This window comes from Musca autumnalis, unplaced genomic scaffold, assembly GCF_047663935.1.
Source record: "Musca autumnalis isolate F117 unplaced genomic scaffold, ASM4766393v1 scaffold_5, whole genome shotgun sequence".
Lineage (NCBI taxonomy): Eukaryota > Metazoa > Arthropoda > Insecta > Diptera > Muscidae > Musca > Musca autumnalis.
In genome coordinates, this window is record NW_027412088.1 from 56,201,378 (window position 1) to 56,218,716 (window position 17,339).

General features: G+C 36.8%; 1 protein-coding gene across 1 annotated transcript in view; it reads right to left on the reverse strand.

The window, feature by feature from the left end:
* Positions 1 to 10,783: 10,783 nt before the first annotated feature.
* Positions 10,784 to 17,339, reverse strand: part of Su(var)2-10 (E3 SUMO-protein ligase Su(var)2-10) — a 51,391-nt gene continuing 44,835 nt past the window's right edge. The window contains exons 9-10 of the mRNA XM_073955976.1: positions 12,057 to 12,122; positions 10,784 to 11,105 (exon numbers count right to left, since the gene is read on the reverse strand). Of these exons, the coding sequence (XP_073812077.1) occupies positions 10,951 to 11,105; positions 12,057 to 12,122 (221 nt within the window). The 3' untranslated portion in view covers positions 10,784 to 10,950. The remainder of the gene's footprint in view (positions 11,106 to 12,056; positions 12,123 to 17,339) is intronic.

Below are 17,339 nucleotides of genomic sequence, written 5' to 3' on the forward strand. Positions count from 1 at the left end.
TTATGGTAATTCTGACAGAATAAGCAAATACACCCAGGCCTTGCTTTTCACAATTTGTTCGAACCTGACCTACCTTCCAAATTATTGTACCATGGGTAGTACTAATACATTAACGCCATTGGTAGGTAATAGTGTTCAGGATATGAGAATCATCCTTAAGGTATGCTGTGGTAAATTGGCAGTTAGCCTAATTAGATAATTGAGTCTATTTGCGATTGAAAATAGATCTGTTCTTGTCTGTGGCAGACATTTTTCTTATCACATTGAGGGCGTATTTGTAAGGAGAAGTATATACTAGCACCTAATTGGAATGAAACCGAGATTAGAAAAGGGACTCCGGCGGTAGCCATTATGCCCATTTTCGTTCGTTAGTCAACCAGTTCGCAACATTTCCTTGTCATTGTGGAAGAAAATTATTGATCTAAGTACACAAGTTTTTGAAGTCAGCCATGGTTTAATAAGAAAGGTTAGCTAAAGCTTTCTGACAATTTAATTTTTTTTCTTTCGACTGTTCTTAAAACTTCAAAACAATATACACAATCTGTGTATGTGTGTGTGCTGTTTGAATAATATGCCAAACAATTTTAAAAACAATCGAATTCAATGATTTTTAAATTTGTATTTAGAACATTTGTATGGAAGAAATTCGTCAGCTTTGCATTGAAACAAACATTTTATCATATCCACAACTCGATTATGTGGAGAAACCTTGACACTTCATTCATTTTTCGCGTTATTTGTAAAATGCTTAAAAATGGTGTTGTAAACAAACCCACTTGTTGTTTTTGTGTTTACTCATTTTGACGTTTTAGGAATTCAGGAAAAACAAGGGTTCTATAGATTATTTTCATTTAAATCTACCTCTTTACTTATACCATGAAGTCAGCTTTTGCACTCATAACCTTTGCAACACATAATACCCTAGACAGACGGCAGCGTTAATTTGAATTAGGAACTGCATTTATTTTTACCCTGACAGACGACAAATTCTGCATTTACGAAACAGCTGATTGCTGGTTAACATGTATTTTGTTGTTGTTTGAACTGCAAAATTTTGGTTGCACTGCATTATCTGTTTTTCCACTGCAATATCGGCCTTTGTCCTCTGTGCAAATCAATAGAATTTCCTACAGTATTGCCATATTAAAATTTAGTAAATGCAGATTAAATACTGTTCTATCTTCTGCATTAAGAATGTGGATAATGCACGAATTAATGTGCATTAAGGGAGTTAATGCAAATTAACGCTGCCGTCTGTCTAAGGTATAACATTCATAAGAAGTGCAAGTGGAAGTAAATGCATTGGATGCCTTCTTTGATATTTTAAGAATCACAGTGATTCACTTTCTGCACTCGGAAATATTGTGTTAAACAAACTTTTTGAATTGACCACCGAAGGCAATATCAATAGTTATTTTTTTTATCGCTGGCTTTGCTGTACTTTGGTTTTCATTTGGATTGTCTGTTTGGATGAAATCGTGTCGACTGCATTTATTTACATGCACATCAATATGTGATTTTGGGTAAGGTGAATTGCCATTCTCTTAGGTGATGTGATTCTCATAGAATTATTTTACTTCTGTCTCCTCCATCAGGTTTGTACAATTACTCCCAAAAATTCATTTAAACACTGAAAAGGAAGAAGGGGAGAATTGACATAATCAGTTGCGGCGAGATTCTCAGATCGTTGGCTGTTGTACGGTTAATTTGTGACCAAATTTCTAATCTGAGGTCTTTTATTCTGCAACTTTACCTTAAACTTGAGATTATAATCATCAAATGCTGCGTCTTTGACAGAGGGACGGGAAAAGGTGCCGCTTAAACTAATTAAAATTTCTAAGTTGTCAATTTTGTGGAGTCAGATTTCATGCAAATCTAATGTTTTAATACGTAACAACAACCAGAAGAACGTATGTGTGTGCATGTGTGTTTTTGAGAGAAGAAGAAGAGCGCTGAATTATTAAAAATTACCCATAAGAAAGGAAAATTATATTCACAAATTTGAAGTATGTATATACATCCCAGGTGAAGGAATCAATTAAGGAAACATCAGAAAGGTCTGAAATAATATAATACGTGTTATAACCAGAACCGCATATTGTTCCATTATATTTTTTTATAAAAAGAGAAGAAACCCAAAATTATTGAAACAGCATCATATACCGGCGACTGTGGATGGAAGGCCTTTCATCGGGGGAGCCAATGTCAAGTAAGTTTGTGTCAAGTGATCTATTGCTGTGTATTCTCTTTATTTCACTAATTGTTGTGAGACAATTTTTGATGATGTTTTTTTGTTGCTCTGTCATTGTTAGAAGCGGTACCGTTATTCTCTTACTAAAATCAATTGTGTCAAAACAAATTGAATAATTGTGGTTTAATTGGAAAACACGTAAATTAGTTTATATAAATTTTGGATAAAAAAAAATATGGTTATCCTTTCCTTTTCCGGGAAATAGAGTATCCATTTTCTTTCTGAATGCTAATAATTCAGCACTTTCAGTAGTACCAACGTTATCAGAATTTCTTGTATGTGCTAAAATAGTTGACATCACTTGTTTAGAGCCGAAGAGCATTCAGATTGAAACTGTTATACAAATTGTTAGGTAATTTTTTTGTTTGCAGAGGAATGGACACTAACAAACTAACTGTGTTTCTATTTTGATTCTTCACGAGCTATTTTCTATTACCATTTCATCTCTCTCTGCTATTTATTTTTGTCTAATTGTTCAGTGATCATATTCGCGTTGGGGTTATTGACCTCAATGGCAAATCAGATGTTACAGTTTGGTTGTCTTTGATAATTTACAATTCGAATTTATACACACATACATTCTATTGGATTTTCAATTCGTTACGATTGAATTATTATAGGATATGATCATAGTTATTTTCTATTATTTTTGGCATGTTATTTATACTTTATAATTTATGTTAATAATTTATCGTTAGTCTTCTTGCTATGTTATATTATGTTATTCGCTGAATCTTATATAAATGTGTTGGGCTTTCTAGCCATGAACTGAATACTTTTCTTTGTTTGACTTCGTAAGGCACCAGGGTTAGTAGGAGAGGGGGGTAGATGGTATGGGTTATCACCGGCTAGGATTGGGATAGGTGATAACATGGATGGGAGGGCAATTGATAGGCGCAACAACACCTGCGCTAATCCACTATGGTTAGTATAAGATCAAACCAATCTTTCTTTTTCTTTACTCTATATTTTCTTTTCGTGCATGCTCCTACAGATCTATTAAAATTCTTCGTGTAGCTTAACTCCCATAGACTGTGGCAAGACCCCACCCCCGCTGACGAGCAATAAGGCCGCGGACATAGAGCATGCCTTCGCCGTAAACGTTTATGCTAGGAGTAACGACGTGTCCCTCGGTACACTCAGAACATTTCTCTTTGGTTATATGCTACATTCCACAGAACATTTTATCACCTTTGCATTATTTTCTACTTAGCAATGATAAATTATAAATAAAAAAATTAAATAAAATAATATAAAATGAAGTGAAATAAAATAAAGTAAAAAAAAAATAAAATAAAGTGAAAAAAAAAATAAAATAAAATGAGATAAAATGAAGTGATATAAAAAAATTAAATAAAATAAAATAAAATAAAACAAAATAAAATAATAATACCAAGGTAAAATTAAATAATGTAAAATCAAATAAAATATAATACAATAATATAAAATAAACTTTTTTCAATGGTAAATTATAAACAAGTAAAAAAGCATCAGTCGGCTTTGACGACAGAGATATACCCTCAGCCTATGTGAATTGAAACTTTCATCTACGGTCAGATCGAATGTATTTATGGTATTTTCATTATTTTGTGGCCTTTCTTGGACATTTTGATAAGGATTAAAGTTGAAAAGTGTTGCAGAGGAGGTACTTAAAGGAATGGACCGGCATAGTCCATTATGGAAGTGGATCTTATTTTAAGAGCCATATCTTTTCGATAGATATCGCGCCCACTAGTCATTTCAGTGGGTCATCGTATAACTTATGGACCAGTATGCCAGGAAGCATGGACTTGTCCACGGAAAACATAATACCGTTGTAAGCAGGGCAACAACGAACAGCATCGGCATACATTTCCGAAGGATCTTCTAACAGACCTTAAACTGCACTTAAACACAAAAGTTTAACTTTTGTGGAGGAGGTTTCCAAAGGTACCTCCATCCATTTTAGAATTTAAACTAAATTTGGACAAAATATTAGGAGATCCAAAGTTTGGACCAAATTTGTTCAAGAGATATCGTGAATACCATTTAGGTGACATTTTCTAAATATTCGGGGGAACTACCGGAAGTTGTGGGCCGGTATTGCATATCTTCGAACTGAAAGTATGACAAAATATCAGGAAGGCAAGATTTTGGACCAAATCGGTTAGTTCGAGAGTTATCGTGCTCCCCAGCCACTACATATGGTTCCATAGGGGTTTTTACACCTTTCGGGCTGTTTTCTCAAGAAGTATGGACTTCGTCGTAATTGAGACAGCGAATCCAAGTTGCTTCAAAAAAATCAAAGTGATTCGAGAGCAGTAGTGGGATTCTGTAACTCATTTTTGCTGTTACCGACAAAAATTGGTAAAATTAAATCGCAAAATTATGACTAAAAACATAAAGAAAAGTTGGCATCACTGTTTGTGTCGGTAGAGGCTAGCGACTACTTTTTATTCATCGTTAACTTACCGAAAAATGTCGTTAATTATCGAAATTATAAGCATTTTAAGGGAAGTACACACTATCATTCAAAACTGACAGTCAACGTAGTTTTAAGACAATTTTCCGGCAAATAACACCTTTTATTTAGCTAAAAACGGTTGAAATACAATATATACGCTATTATTTAGTGATTACAAAAGAAAATTTTCAGATAGGCTTTGATATTTACGAAATAGACCTCGATGACTGTCAGTTTTGCTTGTCAATGTGTACTATACTTTAGTTTTACCGACAATTATCGATAACAGCAAAAATGAGTTACAGAATCACACTACAGGTCTTAAGGCCCCCACTCATTAGTCAGTCTGACTGCCAGCATTTATGGTAGTATGTGTAAATTTTTGAAATTTTGAGAATGTATGTGTGAGTTTTCCAAGACTGATGAAAATCAAAATAGTTTTGATTTCAAAATGAACCCCCATCAGTCTGGGTGAATTGTGTTTATTTTCAAATTGTCAATAAATAATTTTGAAAAACAGAAAATAATGTTGGTGTTGGAACACAAAAAACGTAGAATTCATTCATTTTTGGAGGAGAAATTCAAGATTTTTAGACTTGACTGATGGTTCGTGCTACACACTTGTCAGTCACACATACAAAAAGGGTTCATCGGACTGACGGCGCAGACTGATAAATGAGTGGGGGCCTTTAAAGAGAACTTATACGTAATTTTGTGTGATAGGTACCCGAAGGAGTTGACAAACATAATCCATATTCGAACCTGATCTATATCTGGTAGAAATATTTGGATGTGTAAAGTATGGACTAAATCGGTCACTCCGTTCAAGAGTGATCGTGCCAATTATTTTTCGGAACATTTTTGAGCTTTTGGGGGAGGTGCCTGAAGGAGTGGACCGATATGGCTTATATTCGAACTTAAACTATGTTTGGACAAAATATTACGAAGGCCAAATTTTGGACAGAATCGGCAGATCCGTTCGAGATTTATCTTGCGGTCCAAACACTACACATGGTGTCATAGGGGTTCTTTGTACCTTTCAGGCTATTTTCTCAGGAAGTATGGACTTGCCCCTGATGAAACTTATACCGTCTTAGGGTGGCAGTGAATACAAGTTGCTACAACAAAAATCAAAGCGATGGAGGTACCCAAAGGAGTGGACCGATTGAGTCCATATTGGAACATCATCTAAGTCTGGTAGAAATTTCACGATGTGCAAAGTATGGACCAAATGAGTTAATTCCTTCAAGAGTTATTGTGCGCACAAATTTTCCGAACATTTCCGAACTTTTGTGGAGGTGGTACCGGAAGGAGTGGTCCGATATAACCCATCTTCGAATTTACACTAAGTTTGGACAAAATATTACGAAAGCCAAATTTTGGACCGAATCAGTTGATCCGTCCAAGAGTTATCGTGCGCTCCAAGCCAGACAGACGGACGGACATGGCTAAATCAACTCCAAATTGTCTGAAACACAAAACAAAATATAACAAGTAAAAAAGTATCAGTCGGCTTTGCCGACAGAGATATACCCTCAGCCTGTGTATATTGAAACAATTTTTTCCCAAAATAAGTACGTATTTAGGGGGTTTAAAAATTTTGGGCGTTTGAACCGAAAAAAATGTAGATTAGGATTAAATATCAAAAGTTTTGCGGAGGAGATCCTAAAAGGAATGGATCGTCATCGACCGTTATAGAAGTGGATCTCCAGCCACAACATATGGTGCCATATGGGGTTTTTAGCTCTTCGGGCTGCTTGCTCAAGAAGTATGGACTTGCCCCTAAAAAACGTTTACCATCGTAATTGAGGCAGCGAATGCAAGTTGCTTCAACAAAAATCAAAGTGATTCGATATCAGGCCTTAAAGTGAACTTATCCGACATTTTGTGTGGGAGGTACCGGATGGAGTGGACAACTATAGTCCATATTTGAACCTGATCTATATCTGGTAGATATATTAGGATGTGTAAAGTATAGACCAATTCGGCCACTCCCTTCAAGAGTTACCGTACGAACAATTTTTCCGAACATTTTTGAACTTTTGTGGGGGAGGTACCTGAAGGAGTAGACCGATATGGCTTATCTTCAAACTTAAACTATGGTTGGATAAAATATTACTAAGGCAAATTTTTGGACAGAATCGGCAGATCCGTTCGAGAGTTATCTTGCGCTCCAACCACCTCATACAGTGTCATAGGGGTTTTTTGCAACTTTCAGACTATTTTCTCAGGAAGTATGGACTTGCCCCTGATAAAACTTGTAGTGTCGTATAAAGGGCAGTGAATACAAGTTGCTAAAATAAAAATCAAAGCGATTCGAGGGCAGGTCCTAAACTGAACTTCTCCGAAATTTTGTGTGGGAGGTACCCGAAGGAGTGGATCTATTGAGACCATATTGGAACCTCATATTACTCTGGTACAAAGTTTGCGCTATAAAAAGTATGGACCAAATCGGTCACTCCCATCAAGAGTTATCGTGCGCACAAACTTTCCGAACATTTTCGAACTTTTGTGGGGGAGGTACCGGAAGGAGTGGACCGATGTAGGCCATCTTCGAACTTAAACTAAGTTTGGGCAAAATATTACGAAAGCCAAAATTTGAACCGAATCGGTTCATCCGTTCGAGAGTTATCGTGCGCTCCAGCCAGCAGGACAGACAGACAGACGGACGGACATGGCTAGATCGACTCAAAATTGTCTGAAACACATTTCGTCCAAACATACTTGGGGTCTAAAACCATTATTTCGATGAGGCACATTTTCATCGTATCAAAGTGTATATCACGAATATTGTCAAATATTTCATATTCCATTTCAGAAAAAAGGATAAATTTTTTTCGCGCTACATCAACGATTTTTGATATGTAGGTTAAGAAAAAAATTCCCAGTACGAATCTGGTCGCGAGCCAATTTTTGGTTGTTGCGGACAAAAGATATGGCGCTTTTATTTCGCTTTTTAAGAAAGAAAATATTATAAAAACGCTAGTTATTTTAATGAGCACAATTGTTACAAAAAAGTTCTCTCGAAGTGACTTCAGCGAGTAGATTGCATAATACCTGCAAAATGTTACACAGAACTCGCGGAATGTACATAAAATTGATAAATTTTTGAATGTAAGTCAACTTTTTTCAAAATTGAGGCCCATTTTGTGGTCATAAAATTACACAAAAATTTGTTGTGGATCAAAACTTCACGGCGAATCAAATGGGACTACAATCACATAGATTGGTGTTATAGTTTCATTGTTACAACTAAAATAACCACATATTTTGGTCAAAAAAATAATTTTTTGTTTGAAAAAATATTTTTTCACAAGCATTATGTAGTAAAAAATATTGTAAAAATCTACAGGAATTCTTCCTTCATTTCGCTTAAGTCTCCCAATAAAATAGACGGATTTTGCTTTATTGACATTCATATTAAAGCTTTCCCATTAGGGAAGGTAATTGGGTTGATGAGGATAAATCTCAATGCTTCTAAAATGGAAAGAGAGGTCAAATAACCCATTTTAATTTATATGCATTTTAAAATACGTGTAAATCGCGTAATTATCAAAATCATTTTGTCCGCATGTGATTTTCATGTACAGCAAGGCCATATCTATTAAGTTGTATATATTTTTCGAAATATAATTTGGGCTCTAAGATGTAGCATCGGCTGCATCTTAGCATTAAAAAACCTATAAAATATCGCTAATTTGCGCAAAGTGCATACAATTTTTGTCCGCATCCGATTTCAGTGTTCACCATGAAAATCTACATCGATATATATCTGTTTGAAGGCGATCAATCAAGAACCGTGGATGTAGCATCACACATTATTTTTTGGTATAAAATTAATGTAGCTTCCTTATCAGTGAAGTTTTCAAATCTCTGTTTCCTCTAAAACGAAGATGCCGCACTAGTTTTTTCGTTGCAATGGAAACGATCCGCAGAAAACGCGATAAAATACGCGATATTTTCAAAAACAATTTTAGGTGATTTTTCTACTTTGGAATTTCTCGTAACTCGTGTTTTAGTAGATGGATTTTCACGAGGAATGATTTATTGGATCCGGAACGTAAAAAACTAAAATGTGCAAAGGAGTACGAGGTATTCTAGAGACAATTGCAAATATAAGACCCGAAAAATATGATTTTTAGAAAAAAGTTCACATGAAATATCCGCATTTGGATGCAGATTTTTATGAAGCTGTGCAGACTATATTCACAATATACGTATCGAATAACTCAGAATCGCAAGTACTACAATCCTATATATGATTTTTTGAAAAACCTGTTTGCGGAATGAAATTAGAAGAAAATTTCAAAAAACACTGTAAATCTGGCTTCAAAATGTCAGCATCATTTAATGGTAGAAGCAGTTCAAATTTTGAAAAGTAATACATAAGTGAGATGATCCTTATTTAGATTGCTTCTACTTTTACTTTGACAGGAAAATCGAGAGAAGTGTGGTTTACTCACAAATCGAGAGAAAACAAAAAAATACATGGTGGCTTCAACCCATTTTTACCCATTTTTTAACATAAATATAGCCACAGCTTCCACGCATATTATCTTTTAAGTCCAATATTTTTTTCCACGTCCAAAAACATTTCATTTTATCCAAAAATATTTAATTTGTATAATATACAATCACAAGTCGCGTGTTCTAAAAGGGTAAACCTTGGCTTCAGCTATATTAAATTTTCAAAAATATTGGTGATATACCCTCCCTAGCCTAAAGACTGAGGGTATAAAAGGAAGTGCTTCTAGAGATCTTCTTTAGATGAAGACTATCTTTAGATAGAAGACTTCTTAAAAGTCTTTTTTGGATAGCTTAAGGAGGTCTAGAGGTCACCAAAAATAAGACCTATAAAAGAAGTTCTTAAGACTTAAGGCTTCCTAAAGGTTTGAGTTCTTCCTTAAGATCTTCTTCATGAAGAGGGCTTCATATAAAAGCTTAGACTTAAGACTTCCTATAGATTTGAGATATTCTTCACATAGTAGAGCTTCTAAATGTGTTTATCAGAAAAACGACCTTAGAATACAAAACCTATTAACCGTATTCTTTATGGGTACTTTACACGATATGTATTTTACATATGGGCTGTCACTTTGCGTATACATATTGTATATAAAAAGTTACAACCCATATGTAAAATACATATCGTGTAAAGTACCCATTAGACAGAAGCCCTCCCAAAGATAGACGTTTTCCTCTATGCCTTATTTAGACTGAAGGCCGCCTAAAGGTCTTCTTGGGATAGAATATCTCCTAACGCTCTTCTTTAGATACAAACCAACCTAAACGTATTGTTCAGAGGGAATACCTCCCAAAGGACTTCTTTTGTCTATCAAAGACCTGTTAAAGATCTTCTGTATATCGAAGATCTTCCATCCATTTAACAGACCTTCGTTAAAACTCTTCTGTCGATGGAAGACCTGTAAAAGAACATTTGTCTATAAATGACTTGCTAAAAGTTTTTTCTAAGAAAGATTTATTAAAAACCTTGAAAGAATCCACGCCTATTTGTCCTTCTTGAGTCCTACTAAAAACATTGAAAGAATCCACGCCTATTTGTCCTTCTGGAGTCCTCTTAAAAACCTTGAAAAAATCCATGCCTATTTGTCCTTCTGGAGTCCTACTAAAAACCTTGAAAGAATACACGCCTATTTTTCCTTCTGGAGTCCTCTTAAAAACCTTAAAAAATCCACGCCTATTTGTTCTTCTGGAATCCTCTTAAAAACCTAGATAAATCCACGCATATTTGTCATTCTGGAGTCATCTTAAAACACTTTAAAAATCCACGCCTATTTGTCCTTCTAGAATCCTCTTAAAAATCTTAAAAAAATTCACGCCCATTTGTCCTAGAATCCTCTTAAAAATCTTAAAAAAATTCACGCCCATTTGTCCTTTTTGAGTAGCCTTAAAATCTTTAAAAATACACGTCTATTTGTTCTTCTTGAGTCCTCTTAAAATTCTTTAAAAATCCACGCCTATTTGTCCTTCTATAGTCGCCTTAAAAATCTTTAAAAATCAATGCCTCTCATAGGTTTCACAATAAAGATCGACGAAAAATTCATACTTTCCCCAAATAAAAATACCCATTTATGTTTTAAAATTCAATTCATTTTTATTTGTGTATTTAGGAAAAGTTAGAAAAATAAATAAAATAAATTAAAAATAAAATTCATATGTATGTATGAAAGTTGCATAAAAACACCAAGTGGATAATATGTGTTTATCCATGAAATTATGTATCCAATAGATATCCTTAACTTGTTGGATGTGTATAATAAAGATTTTTATATGGCATCGGTATTGGTTTTACTATAATTTTGCTTTGACCTTGAGAGTTGACTGCAGATGTGACGTACATGTTTCTGAATATTGTTGTATTTGAATTTGTCGCTATAAATATTGGCATGCCTTGAAGAAATTAAGAAGCAAACAGTTACATTTAAATACATATTAAAAAACCAAAAGGAGAAAGCTTTTAACAAGGTCTATATGAGGCGTTCAGCGATGAAATGGCCTAACCCACCTTTTAAAATAAATACTAAAAAATCCATAGTGTTATATAATGCAATAGGGTTCTTTTTAGTATTTATTTCAAAAGGTTCCGGTTAGATCTTTATAGTCTTTGATTTTTTAAAACATGTGGTTTAGGCTGTTTTGGCGCTGAGCCCTTCATATAATATGGATGCACAGGAGATGTATTCGCAACTTAAGACGGAGACACTTAAACGGCAGGCAATAATGCTTTAAGTCCTATCTCAAATTGTAGTTCCTTATTCCATAAAAGCAGCAAGTTTATCATGTGTAACACGTTTATGTTTCCAGTTTCATTAATAGGTAATCTATAATGTCATTTTTAGCAAATGATTCACAGAAAGTATGTTGACATTTATATTATAAACTTGATTTTATATCACCATGCTTTTGACTTTGCCACATACCCTAGTTTTGTAACTTTTACGAGACATTTTCAATTTCTTTGCAAGATATTTGGAAAGGCATCTCATCCATTCTTTGGCTAGAAAAAATTTTATTTACATATTTTCCACGCAAAGTACTTTTTGGTGTCATCTTCTGCAGCAAAGTTTTTTTTTTAATATTTTCTTTAACAAAATAATAACGATCTTAAATTTATATGTTATCACATTTCTAATTTGGATATTACTAAAATCCATCATTGGTGTATGGATTTACACACAATTAGGTCTTAATTTGTTTCTGTCAATATTATAAAATAACTAATTTATGATATCAAATTAGTGGCATTTGTACTAGAAAATTTCCGAAGGAAATCAGGATGTCTGACACTGCATCTTCGTATGCAGTGTTTTGCAAAACTTTCGGTACTGTTTCAATAATTACCTATATGTTGTATGGGACTACTAGGAGCAGGAGGTGATGGCGAGTCCAATGATATAATCTCCATTTCTGTAAATAAATAGTAAAATAAGAAATTTGTAAATAAAAGTACATTTGAAAATAAAATAAAAAGTTTAGGATTATCACTTAGAATAACTTATAATGAAACCTATTGGTAATTGGTAGGTATTTGAAACATTATAACGAATCTTTCGAAAACAGAAGGTGGGTAATAATTCAAATGAATTTGTTTTCGGATTGTCAAGAGAATCACACCAATAGCTCTTTATATAAAAAAATATTGGGTTTATTCTGAAGGAAAATTCCCCGTGAGTTTTTTCCCTCTCTTCCTTAAGTTGAATCCGCGGAAAGACAAGAACTCACGGCACCAGCTTAGGAATGTGTAAATTCTTATTCAAGTGAATTTACCAATCAATTCACTTCACAACAACAACAACTATATTTACTTCATGGACTAGGAGGTGAAACGGCAACTAAGGGGTCGATTATGGATGGCAACCCAACTCCAGTTGCATTGCCGACAGCAAATTTAGTAATAGAAAATTCCATTTCTGTATTGAAATTCATACTTTTTTACAACTAAACAAGTAAAAAAGTATCAGTCGGCTTTCCCGACACAGATATACCCTCAGCCTGTGTGGATTGAAGTACTTTTTCCCAAAAAAAACTTATGTATTTAGGGGGGTTTTCAAAAATGTTTGGGCGTATGAACCGACAAAAGTATAAATAGGATTAATGCTCAAACATTTGCGGGGATATCGATAGATAGGGCTTTTTATGACAGGGCCACTAGGATAACCTTTGGTAAAAATATCCAAAGGATCCTCGAACAGACCCTTAACCACACAAAAATGTTGAACATTTGTGGGGGTGGTAGCACAATGATTGGGCAGATAGGGCCCAAATTTAAACGTAAACCATTTTAGCCATTTTAGCGAATATTTTCGAACTTTTGTGGGGAAGATACAGGAAGTAGTAGGCCTATTAGCACCACCTTCGAATTTCATCTAATATTCTAATAAAAATATTACAATATCCAAAGTTTGGACGAACGCAGTATTCGGTTCGAGCTCTCCAGCCACTACATATGGTGCCATAGGGGTTTTTACAACTTTCGGGCTATTTTCTCAAGAAGTATGGACTTGCCCCTAAAAAAAAACTTTAACTATCGTAATTGAGGCAACGAGTACAAGTTGCTGCAACAAAAATCAAAGTGATTCGAGAGCAGTTCTTAAAGTGAATTTATCCAAAATTTTGTGTGGGAGGTACCCGAAGGAGTGAGCAAATATAGTCCATACACGAAACTGATCTATACCTGGTATATTTATTAGGATGTGTAAACTGTGGACCAAATCGGTCACTCCCATCAGGAGTTATTGTACGGACAATTTTTCCGAACATTTTTGAACTTTTGTGGGGGAGGTACCTGAAGGAGTGGACCGATATGGCTTATCTTCGAACTTATGCTAAGTTTGCACAAAATATTACGAAGGCCACCTTTTGGACCGAATCTGCAGATCCGTTCGAGAGTTATATTGCGCTCCAACCACTACACCCGGTGTCAGAGGGGTTTCAGGCTATTTTCTGAGGAAGTATGGACTTGCCCCTGATGAAACTGGTACCTTCGTATGGGGGACAGTGAATACAGGTTGCTGCAACGAAAACCAAAGTGACTCGAGAGCAGGTCCTAAACTGAACTTTTCCGAAATTTTGTGTGGGAGGTACCCGAAGGAGTGAACCGATTGAGTCCATATTAGAACCTCATCTAAATCTTGTAGAAGTTTTACGATGTGCAAAGTATGGACCAAATTTGTTACTTCCTTCAAGAGTTATCGTGCGCATAAATTTTCCGAACATTTTCGAACTTTTGTGGGGGAGGTACCGGAAGGAGTGGACTGATATGGCCCATATTCGAACTTAAACTAAGTTTGGACAAAATATTGCGAAGGCCAAATTTTGGACTGTCATATTGGACAGCCACTTCACTCGGAGACCTTATGGTCCATTGTGTTCATCCTGTAGGGGGTTGGAAAGAGAAGAAATGTATATTACCTGTAAAAGAAGAATAGATGTCAAGGAAAGAAGTAGACAAAGTAATGGAGTAAAAGAGTATTAATGGTAGAGAAGTCATTAGGTGTGTCTTTTTACGTGATAATTTGTAATAATTATTACGAAATGTTACTAAAGAGAGCGAAGTGAGAGAAAAATGTTGACAGTTGTTTGCTGAGAAATTGCTAAAAGTTGCTGAAAGAATTTTTCACAGCAACATTTAGCAAGTTCGATCAGCTGTTTTTTAATCATCTGCTAATGGTCGGCTGCTTAATGTTTATCATTTTTTTAATGGAAAAATACTATAAATATTACGACTCAGGTTTATTTATTGATTATTTTATTAATATATTCATTATTTTTTATTTATTTTGCTTAAAATTGAAGAACTTCTTCATTGCTTTGGAGTTATTTTTTCGTTCACGCATTGGCGCCAATGTTTTTATTTTGGTTATCAACTGTTATCTTGCTAAAGTTTGCTAAATGCTGTCTTTTTACTTTTTTCTCTATTTTTGTATCAAAGAGCAAAATCTCTCTTACTCTCTGAAAAGAAGTTACTGAATAATTATTACTGAAAAAGTAAAAAGACACAACTAATGAAAAGGATGTTTTAGATATAAGAGCGAGAGAGGAGAGTTTGCCACGCTAAGGCGCATTGGTTGGTTCTCGTTGAAGCCATTTTAAACCTTTGGCCAAAAGAAGCAGTTTCGTCGGCTCGACTTGGCAGAACGTTGTCAGAGATGTTGTGGTGTGTTCACCCACCGTTCGAAGTCTCCTGGTCATGAACACTGGAGTTGCCACCCATAATCGATTCCAAATCGGAGACAGGACAATTCCAACTGTCTAAAATCCAAAGATACAGGGAGGAATTACCTTCGACAGCCTGCTGGCAATCTTCAAACATGCATCAGTTCTGAAGACCATAGTCCAGAAACGAAAAAACTACACAAAATCATGTAGGACATCACGTAGGGCAATAATAAGGAGATATTACTCTAGAGCTCAGTACGTTGTGATGGTTACAACGTAATAAGCAAGGATCGCACCAGATGTAGAGGTGGGGGATTAGCTTTCCTTTTGCACCAGTCTGTCCAAAACAGACCTATCTCGCTTGAGCCTGCCTCTAACGACCCGTACATGGAATGTATGGGAGTAGCAGTCAGGTGTGGAACTGCCGAGATAGAGTTGCTCAACGTATACATCACGCCGAGAAATAGCTGTATCTCAGATTATAAGCCTGACAATAGCCCGCTTTTGGAAGGACATAATCGTCTGGTCCTGGGGGACTTTAATGCGCATCATGAGATGTGGCATTCGGCCCTCGGAACGACCAGAGAGGTATAGCGCTGGCTGAGCAGATTGATAGCTCTACGTTTTGCACGGTCAATGAGGACGCCCCTACCAGAATTAAAGGAGCGTGTCCAGTTCGCCAGACATAACCATCGTGTCACCTGGTCTGACAAATGACGTCACCTGGCAACCCGTCATTTCCCGTGGATCAGACCATCTCCCCATAATTGTCTCCATTAGCAGACCACCCGATTTCATCACCTCTGAACGCTGCACATTGGTCAATCACAGGAAAGCTGATTGGCCGAGTTTCAGAGAGTTCAATCACCGCTTCAGAGAACTGCCCAATCCTTCTGATGTTCGTGTAGCGGAAAAGACGTTCCGAGACATCATCTGTGCTACAGACGCTCGCCATATACCTGCTGGTCGAATATCCGAAGTAAGACCAAATTTCCCAGCAGAGGAGACGGGATTAGCTTCGTCGAACCAACCCCGACGACCCCAGAGTCAGGGAGCTGACACTGGAAGTTAACAGGCTGGTCGGCGAACATAAGCGGAACAAATGGTTAAATCATTTAAAGAGTTGCAACATCGGAGCCGGAATATGTGAATTGTGGACAACGGTTAAGTCACTCTCGAACCCCGAAAGGAGTTATGACAGGACCTCAGTCACGTTTGGCGACGTTACGTTGACTGACCCGAAGAGATGTGCAAGTTACTTCAATTGACTGTTTGTTGAGCACCCCGAGAGTGACAGGGCAAAGAGAAGAGTGTTACGTCGCATTAGATCTCTTCCTGCCGAGGATGAACCACCACAGTTTACAATGGATGATGTTGCGAACGCCATCAGGAACGCTAAGTCATCCCAAGCGTTGGGCCCTGACGGAATTTCCATGGTAATGTTGAAACAGATGCATGAGCCGGGAGTGGAGTATCTCATTAAATCTCTCAACCTGTCGCTAGCCACCCTTATTGTTCCCGAAGTCTGGAAAATGGGCAGAGTGGTCCCGCTCTACTGAAGCCAGGCAAGGATGCCAGCAAAGTTGAACCGTACAGGCCGATTTCTCTTTTGTCACCTGTAGCGAAGACCCTAGAGGCCTTAGTCCTCCCCAGCATTAGAAATAGCTATCAAGTTGCCGATCATCAGCATGGATTCCGTAAGCAGCACAGCACGACAACAGCGCTGCACGTCATCTCCACACATATTTGTCGAGGACTCCTTTGATACTGTCAAGCACTCCACGCTGTTCGAGGACATCGAGCAGACAACCCTCCGGCCAAGTCTGAAACGTTGGATAATCAACTATATGTGTGGTCGCCAGTAGTATGTGGAATTCAGGAACAAGAAATCCAAGCCCCGTAGAGTGAAACAGGGAGTTCCCCAAGGAGGGTTGATATCTCCGGAACTGTTTAACTTCTACCTCTCCTGTATTCCGCCCCCTCCAGACGGCATTGAGATCGTAACGTATGCGGATGATCGTACGATCCTGGCGTCGGGTACCTATCCTGATGACAGCTGTGAGAGACTGAACAACTATTTTACCGATCTTACCACCTTTTTCCACGTGAGGAATATGCAGATATCCGCCACTCTGTTTACCACATGGACGGCGCAGTATAGAAAAGAGTTGAATATCAGGGTCGATGGTAGCAGAAAACTGCCCCAAAATTCTAGGGGTCACATTCGACACCACTTTTACGTCGTCCGCTCATGCCACAGCTATCTGCGATAAACTGAAATGTAGGAACAAGGTCGTCAAGTCCCTAGCCGGCAGCACTTGGGGTGCAGATAAAGAAACTTTGTGGACCACGTATAAAGCGATAGGTCGGTCTGTGGTAAGCTATGCGGCGCCTGTTTTTTCCCCGAATTTATGTGACACGCAGTGGGATAAGATTCAAATTTGTCAGAACGCCACCCTGAGAACA